This window comes from Hemibagrus wyckioides, linkage group LG05 (assembly GCF_019097595.1).
Source record: "Hemibagrus wyckioides isolate EC202008001 linkage group LG05, SWU_Hwy_1.0, whole genome shotgun sequence".
NCBI classification, from domain to species: Eukaryota; Metazoa; Chordata; class Actinopteri; order Siluriformes; family Bagridae; genus Hemibagrus; species Hemibagrus wyckioides.
This window is the reverse complement of record NC_080714.1, coordinates 8,412,626-8,431,730: the sequence shown is the minus strand read 5'-3', so window position 1 is coordinate 8,431,730 and position 19,105 is coordinate 8,412,626. Positions and strand designations below refer to the sequence as shown.

The following is a 19,105-nucleotide window of genomic DNA, read 5'->3' as shown; positions in this document are numbered from 1 at the left end:
ACCAAAAGTCATGACACTTGTAAACATTTCAGTGCTGCATTTTAATGAAATGTTAGAGGAGGCTGTGCAGTCTTTAAACGATCACCTCTGCATGACAGCTACCAACAGAAGAGAGAGAGTAAAGGCTAACAGCAGCATATATTTTCTAATCTGCCCCTCACTTAAAAACACTCTGTGGAGCAGTGCTATCTGCCCTCCTCTGAGTATATGAGCTCACATATAACCATGACTGGCCAGTGTCTCAATCCCTCCTAGCCAGAGAACATGAACAATTTTGCTCTCTTGGAATTTCAATTACAGTATCTGAGGTCAAAGGCTTTTCTGTTGCATCACGTAGGAGCACAATAAAAAAAAGAAAGAAAAATCCTGGATGAAAACAAAATTCAGGAAACACTGGGTCACAAAAAATAAACCAAAAATTATTATTATTATTATTATTATTATTATTATTATTATTATTACTAGTACAGTATAATAGCCCCTTCTCTCTTTATTAAGTTAAAACAAACCCTTCTCATTTATTTACTCAATAAAGATTTCTGTTATTATAGTTTGAACTTCTCTTAACTGGATCAGGTTTTCATAACTAATTTTCAGATAGAATGCATAATGAGTTCTATATCCGTTTGGTTTATTTTAATACTAAACGTGTACAATGCCCAGAGGACTCATATTCTGTTTTGGAAATGAGGTGTATCTCTGTTTTGATGACTGATATGAAAAAAAAAAACCAAGGCCCCAAATGTCAGGGTTATGTAACATGCTGAAAGCGCTGAACAAACAGCTCACAGTGTTTATCGAGCAATGCAACTGATATGTGGATTAAAAGCCATGTTCTGCCAGTGTAGGGCCACACCTTGCACGGATTTGTGCTGTAATGTAGCAGGTGAGGGAAAGGAGCTGCTAGTTAGGTCTACACACACCCAGTGAAACACAAACTCTAGCAGCCATGTTGGTATTGCTTTCCTGTCCTTGTTTTTGTCACGAATACAACATTTGCACCAAAATGGCACACAAACAATAGTTAGAAAGTTGAACAGTTCTTGCTGTACCTCCTCGTTGGGTGCCATGTCTGTCCCGTTTTGGCCCTCCGTGATGTCGTTGCCCAGGGACTTATAATAGTCTCCAGTGCTGGGCTGCTTGCTAAAGCTTCGTGACTTCCTGTTGGAGTCCACCCGCCGCAGTCTGTCTGGGTTCTCCCAGCCCGACAACTGGTGAAAATACAGCACACAAAACAATAATTAATGAGAAATTCTGATCCACTTTGTGTACTACTGATCTCAAATAAGCATTATAATGATCATAGATCTTTTTAGGCCATTGTCCATTTCTAAAATTTATTCATGACCACTGTTATATTATAATATTAACATCATGTCACAGTTTCCAGCACATAGGAGATGAATTCCTAAAACAAATCTGTTTTTTGTTCCATTGAAGAGTTGTCACAATTTTGATGACGGTGTCAGTTTTCTAAACAGATAATAGATATGTATTGAATTATTTATTGAGGTGTTTATATTTCCTTTCATCATTTTTTGTTCAAGTGTAAAATAATAACCAAAAGGTAACACCACACTGATACTGAAATAAATGATTAAAGGTATTGAAGTAAGTCAAATAAACACTCAAAAGCTGACAGATAATTGAATTGAAGGCTACATTGGTTCTTGCCCTCTCATTTCTTTTTGGCCGGATAAATTTTACTACACCTCCGGACTGCGTGGCAAACACGCCGCAAATCATAGCTGATGGCGTGGTAGTCTGATGGTTTGACCTCCTGAGCAACACCGACCTCTTACTTCTTCTTCTGTCTACACACTCTCCTGATCATCTTTATTGTAAAGAACATGACATCTGTAGCTACTTTTTATTTAAGGATTTTTTAAAAATGTGTGTGTCTAGGATATCAATATCTAGGAATCTTATATAAAAAATGCATACAGGGTAACTTGGGGTCATAGATTTGCATTTGTCCCAAATCTTTCATATGAAATCAAACAAAATCCATCAACACTGTCATGTTTGTTTAAATTCACACAAATTTTCCAGTTAATGCTCACACCAAACATCAGGATGATGAAAAATTGTGATCTCTATGACTTTGGTTGTCGCATGGGCTGATACTGCTGGGCTCTTAGGATTTTTTAACACACAATAGTCTCCAGAGTTTACACAGAATGGTGCAAAAAAATTAAAATAAAAACCACTTAGTGTGCAACAGTTCTGTGGGTGGAAACACCTTGGTGAACAGAGAGGTTTGGGTTGATAGGAAGAATATAGTATCTCAAATAATCACTCTTTACAGCTGTGTTTAGAAGAAAAGCATCTCAGCATGCGCAACAAATTGAACTGTGTAGTAAACGGGCTAAAACAGGGAAAAGACCACATCATGTCAGTTTTGTCCAGTGTGGACTGTCCGGTGTGGGTTAGTCAGTGCCCATGAGGGCCTCAGATGTAACCTGGTGATCTGTTGTAGCCCAGTTTGAGCTACTACTGACTTTATATCAGTTTCAACCAGTCTGGTCTCCTCTGATCTCTCTCATTATCAAGGAGTTTCAGCCTACAGTCCACACAAGGGATTTATTTAGCTTTCGGCACCTTTTTGTATAAACTCTAGAGACTGTAGTGTGTAGAAATCCCAGGAGATCATCACCAGCAACCATGACACAGTGTCCAAGTCACAGCAACCAAGTCACAGTGATCACACTTTTCCCATTCTGATATATGATGTGAACATTAACCGAAGCTATGGACATGTATCTATATGATTTTATCCATTGTGCTGCTGTTACATGATGGGATGATTGGCTGAATAAACTGAATAAATTAGCAGGTGTACAGGTGTACTTTTAAAAATCCTTTTATGCTTTAAAAAAGCCCTTCTATTGGCAATAAAATATGTAAAAAAAAAAAAAAAGCCTTAACTTAGTAAAAGGGCTTAACTCAGTAAAATAAACCTTAACTATGTGCAAGGAATTAAAGGAAGCTGTAATCGATACAGTACAAAACACACAGGATCACACAAAATGTTACACAGAGCTCATAATGAATTTACTTTATTTACTTCTAAGTAAACTATAATCCCGGAACAACAGACTTGAGAAATTTAATCAGGCCATATTGTGCATAGGTGTTCCAGGAATGAATGAATAGGCCTACAGAAGATACTGATGCATGAGCCAATGGAGGAAATATATTACGAAATTCAATATGCATATGCTTAAAAATAGTTTCTGCCACACAGATATATGGATAATGCAAAAAAGTATAAAGCTACAAACAATAGCATGGTGTGTGTGATAGAAATGACAGGCCCACAGAACAAAACGTGGCATTTGTCTACAGGAAACGTGCCAAAGAATGAAATTTCTCTTTCTTCTTTCCTTTGTGCTTTGCAGTATTTTAAAGCTCCCAGTCAAAGCCACAGCTTAATTCTACTTATTCTGCGTATTCATCATTTACCCATTCAAGATAACAGTTTATATTCTCATCATGATCTTTATTAAAATATGCACAAAACCATATCAGAGTCACATGGTTCTTTTCTACAGTTCTTTTCGACCCATATACAGGCAGCCATCTTCGAGAAATTTCCATGTCTTCCACAAAAAAAAACCTGCAGCGCTGCTTTTCCTGGTCTCAATGGATTTTCCTAATGCAAAACATCTTGATTTGCATTTCAATCTCACCTTTCAAGGGTCATACCTTGTACGGTTCCAAAAACACTTCAACTGTCTGCCATTGAAGCTGTACAGTTTGTTAATATGCTATAATACCAATATGACAACTGTAAACACTGCCAGGGAAAGCTTTAGGAAATGAGAAAAACAAAATGTGACTGAATAAAGAAGTAAAAACAGGTGACAGGTGAACAGACTGAGAGGACAAGCCTGAATAATTCAAATGTACGTGAAGCAGAGAGGACATGGAGATGCTGCACATGCTTTTATGGCATCCTTGATGAAAATTATTAATCAAGAGTACAGGGAAGAGGTAAATGCACAAAGAAAACAAACTTTTTACTTTACTGTACTTTTTACATCTATAACTCCCTCCATTAACAAATACTGGCTCTGAGAGCCAAATTACCCATACCTATTTGCATTGATGATTTAAGCCCCTTCCTCTCTGTAAACCGGCTTTTGGTGTAACACAAGCCGACCCCGTGCAGATGGTGTGATTGTCATACCTCAGGGAAATTGGTGAAAGCCTATGCTGACCTCTACACCACACAGATGTGGCTTTCTTAACTCATTCCCATTCAGAAACTGTTGAATTTTTCATTGCTTATCCTCTATGCCCATTTAACGCTTCACCCTAACGCAAACATGACTTTAGTTACGACTCATTCACAGTAAGCTCTGAAGCTCAACATCCACAGAAGAATTCTTAACGCTGATAAGTAGATATAAAGCACTATGAATGTTCTTGCTGGTACATACAAATGATAATAAATAACAATGAACTTTCTTTCTAAAAATCCTCCTCGCTGTCACAAAAAAAAATAACCAAAGAACATTTACTTTACATTTACATAGCACTTTCTAGGTCACGTAAGCATTTTGAGCTGTGAGAATATACTGGAAGTTTCAAGACGGATCAAACTCTTTCCAAATCCTAATCCAAATACAAACGAAAATATAATGCGTCTTACCCTGTGTCTGTTCCTGTAGTCCAGTCAGTTTCAGAGAAGCTGAGAAGCCCAGAGTTGCTGGTCACACAGGTGACACCGGATCCCCATTCCACCGTGTGTGTGACACTCTACCTGCCACTGGCTTTACCTTTCCCCGCCCTCATACCCACATTAGCCAATCCTGGCCCGGCACAGTGATGTAACTACCCAGGTGCTGACCAATCACAACCCAGTGGCTAGGGCTTTTTATGCAAAGCACCGTGACACACTGGCAGGGCATGGCTACCTGGTATTGAATCTCCAGCCAGCTTAGCGATTGCGTTATGTGCACTGGCAGCGAACAGGAATCTGATTACAAACCCAGAGCTCCTTCATTGTGAAAGTAATAATTTGATTTCTTTTAATATTGAGTATAAGTTAAAAAAACAAAAGTGCACTGATGCTCCCAGTCAGGAGAGTAATATGGATGTTTAAAAGCAGCCCAGAATATGCGATATGACTTTATAAAAAAAAAAAAAAGCACTTTTATCCTCTATTAATATAACACTTTATAAAAGACGTATAGTGAAGCTCTATTCAAATGAATACGAGAGCGTCAAACAAATGAAAGTCCACTGAACTCCATTAGGCTAAACAGGAGCCTGCGGAAGTGGTTGCCATTATCACCTGTGGCGCTCCGGTAGCCTCAGGGGATTGTTTTTCCCAACAATGCTTATTGTTGCTATGCTGCTTTCTCCTGCTTACTGCTGCAAACAGTTGAAGTCTGCGTGCGTGTATATATATATGCGCATGTGTGTGCACATTATGAAAGGGTGTGCACAGTTGAGTGAAAGACAAACAACATATGTACACTCTATGTGCTCGCCATGTGCTTTTGGGCTGCCACATACTTTTTATTCGGAAAAAATGAACAAACACTTGGCCAAAGCTTTTCAGCAATTTCGGATGGCTTGCTCTTTTCTGTGAAAGCGCAGTGCTGCTGAAAAATATCTGTTGAATAGCCAACGTTCAGTCGCTTGCTTTTTTAGTGTAGGAAAATGTATCTGTTTGTTTTGTTTATTTTGTTTGTTGTCTTTGCAATTTTTTTTTTGCTTTTGTTCATTTTCTCTGCCACTAAACAAGGAGCAGACAATGCATTTTGCGAGAGTGATTCCTTTTTATATATATATATATATATATATATATATATATATATATATATATATATATATATATATATATAGTTAATAATTAGTTTACATCAGGAATTCTAAACAAAAATGTTTAGAACTAAACACATTGTTTAGCCCTATATAACTGATCCAAAACATTATTGAAACCTTCATCATTTGAACCAGATGCTTCGTAAAAAGAGGATATCTGAAGCTAGTCAAGTCCTTTTTTTGTTATTGTAATTTAATTTTGTGATTTACTGAAATATAGCTTAAAGCAAGGAAAACTGGTTTATTTTAGGGAATGGCAGAAATACTCCTTATAAACACAGGGCAGCTATTTAAAAGTGTTTAGAGTTTAGCAGTCAGCTCATTGTTATCTTTTCTGAGGGAAAATGTGTGTGTGTGTGTGTGTGTGCGTGTGTGTGTGTGTGTGTGTGTAGTCCCCCTAGGGCAGGGGCAGTGATTAATACTTAATGCAAGTGAAAAAAGCCGGACTAGAGCTGTTCACCTGGGAGCAGGTGTGTGTGTGTGTGTTCCTGTGAAGTGAATGAGTCCTTCTCAGTGGCTCGGCAAGCCATGCCAGAATTTGGACCTAAAATAAACACAACTTGTACCATTTCATGTGATTTACATATCACATGTTCCACAATATTGCACACATTGGATATGTAATGAATATGTTCATTGAAAACTGTAGAACTCCTAGAAATCCTTCTGTTCTGTAAATACATTGCTCTTTCGCGAGACACTGGTGAATTTTGACTGATTTTTCTCCTCTAGATATAAGCCTGTAAACCACACCTAAATTGTTTGCCTGTGTTACAAAAACAAAAACACTAGTGAAATACTAGTGAATCAGCTCACAGACCTTGAAAGTGAGTATCGGATTTAAGCAGGAACTGTTTTTGGAGGTATACAGTAATGCAATATTGAGTCTATTTAGTAAGACACAGTAGTAAATACTGCGCTATGTTAGAGACACATAAACCTGTATTTCATTTAATAAATACTTTGTAAGTTTCAATAAATGATACCACTTAACAAAACTGTAATTGAACGCACAAGGTTTATATTAATGTACTCATTCTGATATGTAGTAACTCGTCCACAGGGACTTGTATGTATAATCTAACACTAATCCTAGTCATGTTGTTAATTCACTAATTAAAGTGTTTAGTCACAGGTACAATGCAGCTCTCTGTATGGAGATGTTCATCGAACAATTTTCAGACGGAGTCTCCAGTGTCAGGGCTTTGTGACATTCAGTAGGTTTTCCTCCACAGGAAAGTCTTCCAGACAAGGAACTTTGCACTTTCTGGTTTCTGTGTAACAAGTGATGGAATGACTGTTTATAGCTGCTATAATGTAAAGGATAACAGTTCTTCCTAACTTCTAATCAGTTATTATTTTTAGCATGTCTAGTCACGGTTTATTCTGCACTTCTTGTCACACTACCTTAGACAGTTATTAAAAAAAAATCCCTCATTAAAAACCAAGGGTTCTTTTAGCGTGGGAGTGCTGGCATAGTTAATTACTTGAAGTAATGTCAGGTCCATCATTCAGCGCATCATTAAGACCAGTGGGAGTCTGGTTCAGCTAATGGGCCTCCTTCATTAGGACGAGGACACAAAAGCTGCATTGTGTCGGTGTGCTTCTGTGCCTCCCTCACTTGATTAGTGGGAAATGGGCCATACATTTTGACCAGGCCACAAGTTCATTTCACCAACAGTTCAGTACTTTCTCATGGTCTCCAGGCAACACAGTTCACCACGTTGTCCTGTACCTACACACGTTCCAACTTGCGGATATGCCGGAGGTGTGTCCTACAGCTGGGATTCACTTAGTGATTCCCTACTGTGCCATTTCTGGGGAATTGAGATTCCCTAAAGTGTAAAACTGACTTTTGGGAGGAAATTATGTCCATTTCTGCTATTATATAATGATCTATCCGTAGTCTGGTGTGAGTCTTATCTCAATGCACCAAATAACTCGATGATGCAGTGTGATGCCCAAAATGATGGACCAGCAATATTTATGCTAGCATGATGATGAGAGAAAATAACTATATTTGGCTATGGAATATTGGGAATGAATGAATACCGAGTCAGTTTTTACTCTGTAAACAGTTTAATCTGTGTATTATATGATCACCTAATTTTTCTAGAATGGACTCAAAACCGAGAATAGAGTGCACACTATTGATTTAATTGATTTTAAACACTCACATCATTACAATTTAACACTTTATGCACCCTTGCACCTAAATGATACCCACCTGCTTCTCAGCATAATGCTGTCTTCTTGTTACAGCGCTTGTTCATGCTTGATGTGATGCCCTGTGAGGCCCTTGTAATATATAATGAGGCTGTGTGTAATGAACTGACAAGCTGCTTGAAATTTACCAAGGTTTCAGTAACACAGGCACCAATCCTTGGGGGTTCAATTGAGCTGTGTTTGATAAGCGTATTAGAAACAACACATCATTCAAACCCTGGAGATTACCGGATTACTCCATGCCATATTACCTTATACACTCCGCTATCCACTGTCCATTAGGTTAAGTATAACCTCTTATCTTTGTCTCAAAACATTGTCATCCCATAAAGCACTGTATGCTTAGAACCCTACTGACATTTGATTAGTAAGTATATTTTCCACTTAGATAACAGAGGCCAGACACTGGAAGGCGTTCTTCATCTTCTGTAATGTTTGTGTGGTACAAAGCAACCGCATTAAGCTCACGTGGTCTTTTCTGAAATGAATGGGGTTTTGTTTCAGAGCTCTCAGCTCTGCAGAATAATGAATGAATTCATAATGATGCTTAGAACTCCTGTAGAGAGTCTACCAAACAAATTACCGACGGTTTAAGCAATGAAAATTTACAAGGACGTATAATCTTTTATAACAAAATTTACTGTATTGGTCATCAGTATATTTTGTAAGGGATTATTGTAAGCAAAAATCCAAATATATTTTTACACATGATGCAAAATTGCTATAGTAAGCAGCCTTAATACATTTCCTGTGCCTTTATTTGTTTCAACTGAGCATAAACTAAACTGTATAACCCAGGGGGAATGTTTTAAATATATATATAAAATTATGTTAGAGATATTAGCTATATATTTAATTTTATCAGTCAGATAAAGATGCAGCATAATACATAACATACCTCTTTTTTCACTGTGGGATTGTTCACATGACGCAGGTTACTCTTCACCTTCAGAAACTCAGCGGAATCCTCCTCGGGCAAATTTGGTGCCGGGTAAGTGGGTGGAGGTGGTGGGATTTGTGAAGAGCCAGGTGGAGGAGGTGGGGGGAAAGTGGGATGAGGTGGCGGATGAGATCGCCTTTTCTTGTTCTGGTCCCCAACAGAGACATCAGGATTGAGCATGTCCATGTAGGTCTGCATGTCAGTGATGGCTGTTTCGGAGCTCCCTTTGACACAAAACACACATTTAGCATTCACTCGACGTAGGAAAGTCTGCCATTAACCTATTCATCCACTATCCATTCATACACTTGCTTAATAATGATGACTCAGCAGGCTCATATTCAATTACAAGCAATAGTACAATGATCTGAAAGTACTCCACTGAAAAAACTGGTCTTGTTTTAGCTGCTGTCCTCACGCTCTGAAACTGAAACCAGGAAAAGAACAGGTACGTGGAGCTGCAGGTGGCTGGGTAGGCGTGTACAGTGCAGCTTGAGTATTTTAATTTTCTCTCTCACACACAAGCACACACACACAAAGGTGAAGCAAGACACTTGGATTAAAATGCCTCAAATTGTATACTGTGTGCCTGGCCTTACATAGAAAAAAAATCTAAAAGAAACAGATGCATATCTTTGTGCTTCCATTGGAGGGCACCACTGGTTAGACTCTAAGCAAGTGGACTTCAAAAAACCATGGGAAAATTTGTATCAACTTCCAGTTCAGTGAGCACTATTGCACCCACCATTGTTAAGAACACAGCCAGCACACATGCTGCATTAAGCTGCCAAGGATGTGATGCCTGCATGTTATGGGTTACTGGGAAGGTTCTGGTTTGGTTCAAATCAAGGACTTCAGGGAAATAAAGGCCAAAGTCCAGACGGATGAAAGTCTTTAGAAGGTTACAAAACTGTACGCATAATTTATTAATCTATTGAGAAGAAAACAGCATTTCAAAATAAATAGCTGTACCTAACATCACATGACTGCATTGTAATACAGGAGATTTTAAAACGGAACCATAGCATTACAATCAGCCTTGCTGTGTTAATGCTTTAAACCCTTTTAGGCTGTGTGTGTGTGACTGTGTGTGTGTGCGTGTAGTTTGATATTGTGTGTGTATTGAGAGAGACAGAGAGAGAGAGACAGAAAGATAGATAAAGAGAATGATGAAGTAGGTAAGAGGATGGTAGGAGTATGATAGAGTATGTGTGTGAGGTTAAATAAAAGGTATGGTAGTGTGTATGAGTATGTGAGGGAGTATGATATTAAGTAAAAGAAATTATAAAAAAGTGTGAAAGATGTCTGTGCCACAGTGATGTAGTGTGTGTATGTGTGAGTATGAGAGTTCCAGAGTGTGTGTTTGTGACAAATGTGTACGATGAGTGTGTGAGAGGTCTGGAGGTGTGGATGGCAGTATATGAGAGTATGATAAAACATTTAAAAGACACCTTGAGTATTAAAGAAGTTTGGAACTGCATAGAACACAGTATTATAGTTTGGGTAAGAGGCTATAATAAGTGTGTAGGAAGTTTGGAAGTGTGTATGACAGGAATATGGCAGTGTGCATGTTAGAGTATAACGGTATGTTTTTGAGTGCATGATGGAGTGTGTATGACGTTTTGTAGTGTGCATAGCATAAGCATGAAGGTATATGAGAAAGTATGGTAGTATTTGTGTAAGAGTATGGAACACATCTTGTAGTATGTATGACAGAATATGTCAATGTGTGTGAGAGTATGATGGAGTGTGTGTAAGATGGTATGATACTTAATGGTCTGCGAGATGTCCAGTGTGATTTATAACGTAAAAAGCGTCTCATATTCCTTATTTACCTGTTACTTTTAAAGGTGCCGTGCTGCTCTTTTTCTCCCCTGTGCTGGACTGACTGGAGTTGGCCGAGTCGTAGTTGGACAGTGAGCTGGACGGAGAGCCCATATTGAAACAGGCTGCTGTGTTTAACGTGGCATTTGGAGATGAGTGGCCTGAGTCAGGTTGCTTATACTCCAGATCTGCTGAGGGATCCCGCGACAAGACACGATGTTCTACACTCTGGGAGGAAGACAGGACAGAAAATATTAGGTTGTAGCTCTGTACATTGTTCATGATGAAGCCTTTCCTACTTTTTTTTACTGAAGCTTTATCACTAAATCAGTCCGATTTAGATGTAAGGTCTCTGCTTTTAAAGTTTCTGGTATTACGTGTGGATTGGATGTCCTTAAGGTGGATATCATGATTTGTAGAATGCAGAGGATTTTGCTTAGAAAAGCTGGAAAGACCAAAAACAGTAAGACTTGCGTTTCTCACCATGTTTTCTACTGTACGGAGGTACTTGGCACACTGCTCATGTCCGTTGTATTCAGCCAGATCTGCAGCAGTAAAGCCATCCTGGTCCTGAATACCCAGATCCACCCCGTTCACCACCAAAATCTGACAACACTTTGAGGACAAAAAGAATAGATGGACTTATAGAAGACTTATAAACCGACAGTAATACAATCAGCTGTACAATTACTGGAACCCTATCACAAGCTCTACATATCCTTATGCTTAATTACACTTTTACACATTGTATAAATTTTGGTAATAGTTATCTGTACTTTAATATATAAAATACTCTGTGTTTTATTGTTTTGTCTCTGGTTTATCAATGTGGTGAATATACTGTGAAACATTTTCAAAAACCGCATTAGAAATAAGGACTGATATTAAGATTTCCAAAAGGAAATGGAGAGGGAGTAAAATATTTATATTGATATTTAGTAATATTTAATGCGGGTAAAAATAGAAAAGGAGATAAAACATTCAGTACAAATGATACTACTACTATTACTGTCAACTTGTGCCATAAAAGAGCTGACAATTCAGATGTACTTAATTCACAATCACAACTATATAAATAAATTTATATTTATATTAAATATCTAAACTACCGTTAACCAATGAGCTTTTCTCGATGGCTTTCCCATTCAAAAAAAGACTTCACTCTTTCAGCTCCACCCCTGTCCATTATTACCCCCCCCACACACACACAGACAACCCCCTCCCTCCCAGTCTCCCTCCCCGCTTACCCCCTCCCCTCCCTTTGCACATATTTTATAATTTCAAACAAAATATGGACAGTTGTCATGTTCCTCTTAGCCTTATTATCTAATCAGCCATGACATAATGCATTGAAAAACAACAGTTCTACTGAACACACAATAATATCTGTGACAGTGTCACTCCCTACCATATGTTAGTCTATGAAAAAAAAAGCGAAGGGCTCTCAAACCAATGGCTGAGTTCAAAAGAGCCTCTTGCTGAAAGAGCACATTCATGATGACAGCTGTCCTGCGTTCAGACTCAGGACGACAGAAAGAGTGCGAGTCTGCCCTCTTTCTCTTTAGACCAATTTACCGGGATAAAATTACTAGTGTCTAGCTCTGCAGGCTTATTTAATCCGGCTTACTTATTCATCGCTGTTTTAATACTTGCAGGCAATTTACTGGTTTAAGACATTAAACAAATTAAAAGTCAAAATAAAAAAATGGAAAACATTTAGTTAATGTGCATGCGTGAATTATTGTTTACAGTATAATTGAACTTAACTGTATAATGGTTGTTTAGTCTCGACGACAAAAGCTGTATTAAGTATGTTTTGCAGTCAGGAGTGGGATGTGATTGATTTTATTTGTGCATTAGATGCATAATGAACATTCACAATAAACAGCAACAATTTTATTCATTCTATTTCTCAATTTTATTAATACAAGAACAGTATTGTATTTGCACTGTAAGTATTATTGCAGCTAAAGGAAGCAGACTGAAATGTAGTCTCTAGGGACCTTTGGTACAGGTTACGAACTTGCTTTGTGGGCGGGAAAGCTAAGCATATTCCCTTTAATGGCAAGAACTGCTCTGTCAGATTGCTTACGCTGTAGTCTGTGTGTCATGCAAATGTTGGTTTTCCACTTTGCATTTGGATTAACCACCGCCTGCTTTTCCCTCTGTGTGCCAAGCCCATATTCCATTTAATTGGAGGCATGAGCTCCACAGCAACAGCAGGAAGCATGATTAAACACTTAATGGTATTATTTAGATCAAATCTTGCATATAATGCATTGTTCTTACATTTTAAGGTGTATAATGTAACAACATAATTGTTGTGCTTACACCCTAGCACTTTATTCTGTGCATCACCCACCTCCAGCTCTCCGTTCTCAGCTGCGTCATGGAGAGGCGTCCCACCCCAGCTGTCTGTTGCAATTTCACCACCGTGGAGGAGGAGCCAGCTGAGAACCTTGGCATGGCCTCGGCTGGCAGAAAAGTGCATGGCAGTGGCACCGTCGTTGTCCCGGTCAGACAGGCTGATGTTTGTATTGTCCATCTGTACAGAAACAAACCATGCCATATGCATGAGACGCTGGCAGACAATCACAGTTGCTTACAGTATTTTAGGAAAACTTGTACAAATGCATGAGATTGAAGTGAAGAGTAAAGTGCTTTTATAATGCCAAGAATAGACAAAGGGATAAAGCTAAATGGATTCATACAGTATGCAGTCTGTGTCAGCAATACACAGCCTGTATTTATATTGTGGAAATACACTTGCACATTTGCAAAACATTCAGTATTCTTTTATAAGTGACTTATAAGTGACTTGCTGTGAATAAAAATGATTCCAGTTGTTTTTGCATCTGTGACATTACATGATGTGGTAGTGTACCTTTTTATAAACATCTGTGTCTTAACCCACAGTGAAAGTCTGCATGATAACACCAAAGATTACAGTGTGAGCATTGTATGTCGTATTTTTTCAATACAGTTTTTTCCATACATTTTTTTTGTTGAAACTGTTTCTTAAAATGATCTCTGTTAACTTTACTTTATGCTGAAGTCATGTATTGTGCAATGAGTAAAGTACAATGTGTTTAAAAACATATTTGAATAAAAAAAAATCTACAGAGGTGAAAGGGGACAGCGCATGAAGATGTAAGGAAGTACAAACTGTACTCATGTAAATGCTTCATATACATAAGGGTACATGTAAATAAGAAATGACAGTAAATTCCCAAAACAGCCTTTTTCACTCACCAGCCAAACAATGACAGTGTTATGCCCCATCTGGGCGGCAGCATGCAGAGGCGTCATGCCATCATTGGCTCTAATAGTTGGCTCTGCGCCACAGTCTTTCACCAGGTACTGAACAGCCTCTAGATGGCCTTCCTGACATGCAAGATACAGAGGTGTGGCACCGTTCTTCGTTTGGAAGTTTACAACACTGTAAAAAATGAAAGATGGAAAACAGAAATTGCTTTGTTAGCTCAGGAAGTGTTAACTCAATTATACAAGGCCTGCCTAATAAAAGAAAAGAGGACGGAATGGATGATTTTCTAAGCTACAGAATTAAACAGTACTTTATGATGATGATTATGGAACTGAAACAGAAAACAGATTTTTTATATTTCATTTAAACCTAAAAAAAACCAAACAAACAGAAACTATGTCTATCTACTGCAGAAATCAAGCAACATTATGAAGGTTATGTACAGAACTGATGGTCACATGATTAGTGACATATAATTGTGAAGTGCTGCTTTAACTTGTAAGCCGGACTGTCCATTCACATCAGGAGGTCAGAGTGTGAGCGAGAGCCTTCTGGTTAAATCCCATAAGGATGGTTTTATTTGGCCACGGACTGACAAGTTAGCAATGAGTTCCTTAAGAGGATTACTGTTGCTCCATTGGTTTCAGTGTTACACAGGGCTAAGTGATGGAATTGGAGTGAGGGGGTGAGAAGGAGGGAGAAGGAGAAGACTGGAAGAACTGGATTCCCCTTGAAACCAAGGTCCTTTTTTCACTCTCTCTCTCTCTCTCTCTCTATCACACACACACACACACACTAGAGGGAATATTCCATTCTGCAATCAAATATGCATGGCTAATTATGGAGTTTATAACAACGTCAAGTCCCACAAACTTCGTCAACAAGTATATGAAGGTCCATAAACTAGACAAAAATGTCCACATATATTAGACCGGGCCTAAATGAAAACAAAGAGGCACTGAATATTTCAAACTAGAAGAAGAGGGCTCATTCAGGGGCTCTGTCATTAGGAAGTGGTCAGATGGGTGAAAGATTAATGAGTGTAACCTAGCAAGCTCAGTCACCTGTGTACTGGGTCAGGAGAGAAAGCAGAATAAGCTCAGAATCACTCTAGCACACTACACAAAGACACACACACACACACACTACTGGAACTCTACAGGCAGAGAAACCTTAGAAATATATCCAAAACATTCAATATGCAGCCATCACAACATCTTTTGTCTCAGTGACAGAATATATGTCAGTAATTTAGGGTCACGTAAAAAAAACGGCTCCTCCTCTAAAACAGCGGGAAAATGCTGCCGAAAAAGGCTCACTTGACCTTTTGTACAAAGGACAAACACTCTCAGCTAAGCAAAGTGTCACACTCATGTTCATAGCGCGGACATATTGGATATCTGGAGAGAGACTGAGTGTTTTCTCATCGAGGTGACCTGAGGTTCAACATGCTAATGTTACTGCAAACAAAGTGTCTTACAAGATTAAAATTCACTGTTTGTCTGTTGTGGCCTATATCATGCCTACCAAATACAACATTCAATATGCTAAGCTGTTTTAACAAGCTAACCTGGAGACCCAGAGGCTACTGATTTTAGTTTAAAGCTTTTTCTAGTCATAAGATTTTAAACTAAAATTAATCTGGCAGAAGAAATCTTTTGAACCAGGAAATTTAACAGGAAATAGACTAAACTTTTAAAGCTATGCTGTTCCCAAAGTATTATTAAAACTAGCATGAAATAACATTTAGCAAGAACTAGCTAGTAATGGTCAAGTTAACTTGCTCCTTCTAGCTTCCTGTACTGTTAGACATAATTTGCAAGACTAGCCTTTTCCTTTAAGGATGTTTCAATGTAAACCACTTAAACAAATCATTTAAACTGCTACAGTTTTCAAAATTTTCTTCTTATTTGAACTGAACTGCACATCCTTAACCCTCTACTGCTAGCTAGATGCTACCTTGAGTATAATCTGCTCTGACTCTGGCAATAAAGAGAGAAACCCTGCAGAAACTAATACACCTTGATTTATAGAAGCAGCTTTAATTTTTTTAATTTCTTCATCGTAGTCTCATGCTCTTGGTATGATCACTTGCTGATCATACCTAAAGCCTTTAATCTGCATTAAGTGATTGCATAACTGCCCACTGCCATGCAGAGTTTTATGTGTCTGGCAAGTTTTTATGTCCATGTGTTGTGTGTGTATATACGCCATTAGCATTATCATTGGACAGCTACAAAATACAGTCCACAGCCTGGGACAACAGGATACGAGCAGACAAAAGCCCAGTCCGCATTCATAAATCGCTGCCACACTGTCCGAGTGCTTTATCTACATCTGTCTCCGATCCCTTTCATTATTTCACAAAGGGACACTGATATCCTAACGAAGGACACATTCCACACTATTAAACAGCTGGCGTGAACGCTGGTTGATAACAGCCAGCATGTCTGCTGTTTAGAACTGATAGCAAGGAAACAAAGATGGGACAATTTAGAGTTTTAGAATAAGAGTTTACAATTCAGCAGTGCAATACTGTTCATTTGTGATATGGCGCTAGTGAGCCATTTAGAATTCTGTATATATGCTGTTTGCTATACGGGAAAGAAAATGTTTCAGTTTAGCAACAGGGCATTACACCTCCAACGTTGTTTTATCATTGTGGTACAAAAATACAATGAAACAAACTACAATATATTTCATTTCATGGGTTTTTCTCCAAGTCTAGTCTTAAAATTGGGGTGGTATTCCAATTCAATTCTATTCTATTTTATTTGTATGAAAACCTTTAACAATGAATATTTTTGTCAATGCAGCTTTACAGAAATTTGGGTGAAGATTTAAGATCAGGGGACATAGTTTCTTTAGGGTTTTCCCCCAGGTACATTGGTTTCCTCCCCCAGTCAAAAAACATGCATTGTAATTTGAATGGCATCTCTAAATTGGTGGCCTGGTGGCTTGGGGCACTGAGATCGGTTCCATGCTCCCTGTGAACATGTGTCGGATAAGTGGTGCAGAAAATGGATGGACTAATGGATTTAAGATTGGTAGTAAAGAAGCAAGAGTTAACAAAAGTAAGGAAAAACTCTCTGAACCAATACGAAACAATTTCATCATATCGTGAATAAAAGTCTTTGGACGAGCACAAGACTGTCTTTATGATTACAGCAGCAGTTACGTTTTGTATCATTCCACAATTGTTGTAGCTTGCTTATTCCCTCAATTCATATATTAAGAAAATCACCAATTACATTTTATGGGGTTTAGCTGCTACCAAATGATACAAAATAATCTCTGTGGTATCACCTCAGTAGCATCATCATAAAGCATCCCAATGCAACTGTGTTGTCTCAGCATTGAAAACACTATCAAAACTGTCCTTAAGTGCCCATAAGAACATGATAACCCTAATGAGGGTCATTCTCAGCATTTGACACTCGTCCCAAATCTGCCATATATTTTACAGAGGTAACAGATTCTGCCACGGGGGTGTTATCTCCTGTCGTCAAAAACAACCCTATCAACACAAGGCAGGTCCGGCAGAAAGCGGACCTCTATTCAACAGTATTTGTTTACCTCATTAAGCCAGGGGTCACCATGGTGACGGAAGCACACACTGCTGAATGGGACTAAGGTACTGGGCACTAGCACAGCTTTCTTCCTTATTAAAATTTCAGGAGTACTGCATTTGTACAACTCAAGAGGAAGGCAGGGAACTCCTAGACTGAGTATACCTTTGGTGCAGTCCAGACTAGGCCTAAAACTCACCCATGCTGCAATATAAAACTCATATGTAAGCCTTTCAGCAAACACCACGCCATTTTTGTGTTATTGTTCGGGTACTAATCTTAGAGCATTTTATTCATTAAATACTATATAAGTTGTTCAGTGACTACTGTAATACTAATAGTATGATTATGCCTAAGATATTTATAATTATAAAATTGTGGAATGTATTTGGAATTTAATTAATTTAAGGTGGGAAGTGGGAGCCTGACAAATACTTCTCATTATTCTTGGTTGCCTTATGGGAAACAATCCCTGCAGACACCAACAAATGTAACCAGTGCAGAGACACAATTTGTAACCAGTGTAGAGACTCAATTAGTAATGCATGTGAGTCATGGGCTATAGGACACATGTGCATGGTTGCTACATTCAGGCTTTTCTAGGAGTCACAGGAAAGATGGGCCGAATGGTCAAAAAAAATATGAGGTAGGGTCACGGAAATAAATAAAAATAATGTACTGTGAATAAATTAATTAATGAATAAATCCGGCAATTTTTGATCACTAGAAGCTATCTTGGGACAAAGACAGGGGGTGGTGTTAGCTCAAGTGGTTAAGGCTCTGGATTGTTGATTGGAAGATATTTGTTCAAGCCCCAGCACTGCCAAGCGACCACAGTTGGGCCCTTGAGCAAGGTCCATGACTCCACCTGCTCCAGTGGTGCTGCACCCTGCTCCCTGCCAAAACCCTTCAAGGATGGGATATACGAAAAAAGAATTTCAATGTACAGTAATGTATATGTGACAAACCAGGCTACTTAACAAAGAAGAGGAAAATAGCCCAACATCACAACACCCACCATGTCAATGTGAGTGTATATATTAAACACCGGAACAGGGAACAAGTAAAGATTTTGACTATGGCTTGCTTGTTGGTGTCAGATGGTGTTGAGTGCTGATCTCATGCAATATCTACACACAATAGTTTGGTGTGAAAAGCAAAAATGTGGGCATAAAAGCCTTGCTGATGACAGAGGTCAGAGGAGAATGGCTGGACTGGTTTGCACTGACAGGAAGTCTACAGTGCCAACTACCAACTGTGGTGTGCAGAAAAGCATCCCAAACCCGGACAACAAATCAAAGACCACACTGGGTTCCATTCGTGTCTGCCAAGAACAGGAATCTGAAGCTAGAGTGGGCACAGATTCACTGAAACATGACAGCTGAAGATAAAACATCGCCTGGTCCTGTTTCAGTCTTCCAGTGTTTTCTTTCAGTTGTTGCA

The 19,105-nt window shown here is 38.6% G+C and overlaps 1 protein-coding gene across 3 annotated transcripts in view; it reads right to left on the bottom strand.

Moving 5' to 3' along the window:
- Positions 1-19,105, bottom strand: part of espn (espin) — a 46,258-nt gene that overhangs the window by 20,073 nt on the left and 7,080 nt on the right. For all 3 annotated transcript variants that reach the window (XM_058389708.1, XM_058389707.1, XM_058389709.1), the window contains exons 3-8: positions 14,081-14,267; positions 13,191-13,373; positions 11,312-11,443; positions 10,840-11,056; positions 8,963-9,228; positions 1,053-1,211 (exon numbers count right to left, since the gene is read on the bottom strand). In XM_058389708.1, the coding sequence (XP_058245691.1) occupies positions 1,053-1,211; positions 8,963-9,228; positions 10,840-11,056; positions 11,312-11,443; positions 13,191-13,373; positions 14,081-14,267 (1,144 nt within the window). The remainder of the gene's footprint in view (positions 1-1,052; positions 1,212-8,962; positions 9,229-10,839; positions 11,057-11,311; positions 11,444-13,190; positions 13,374-14,080; positions 14,268-19,105) is intronic.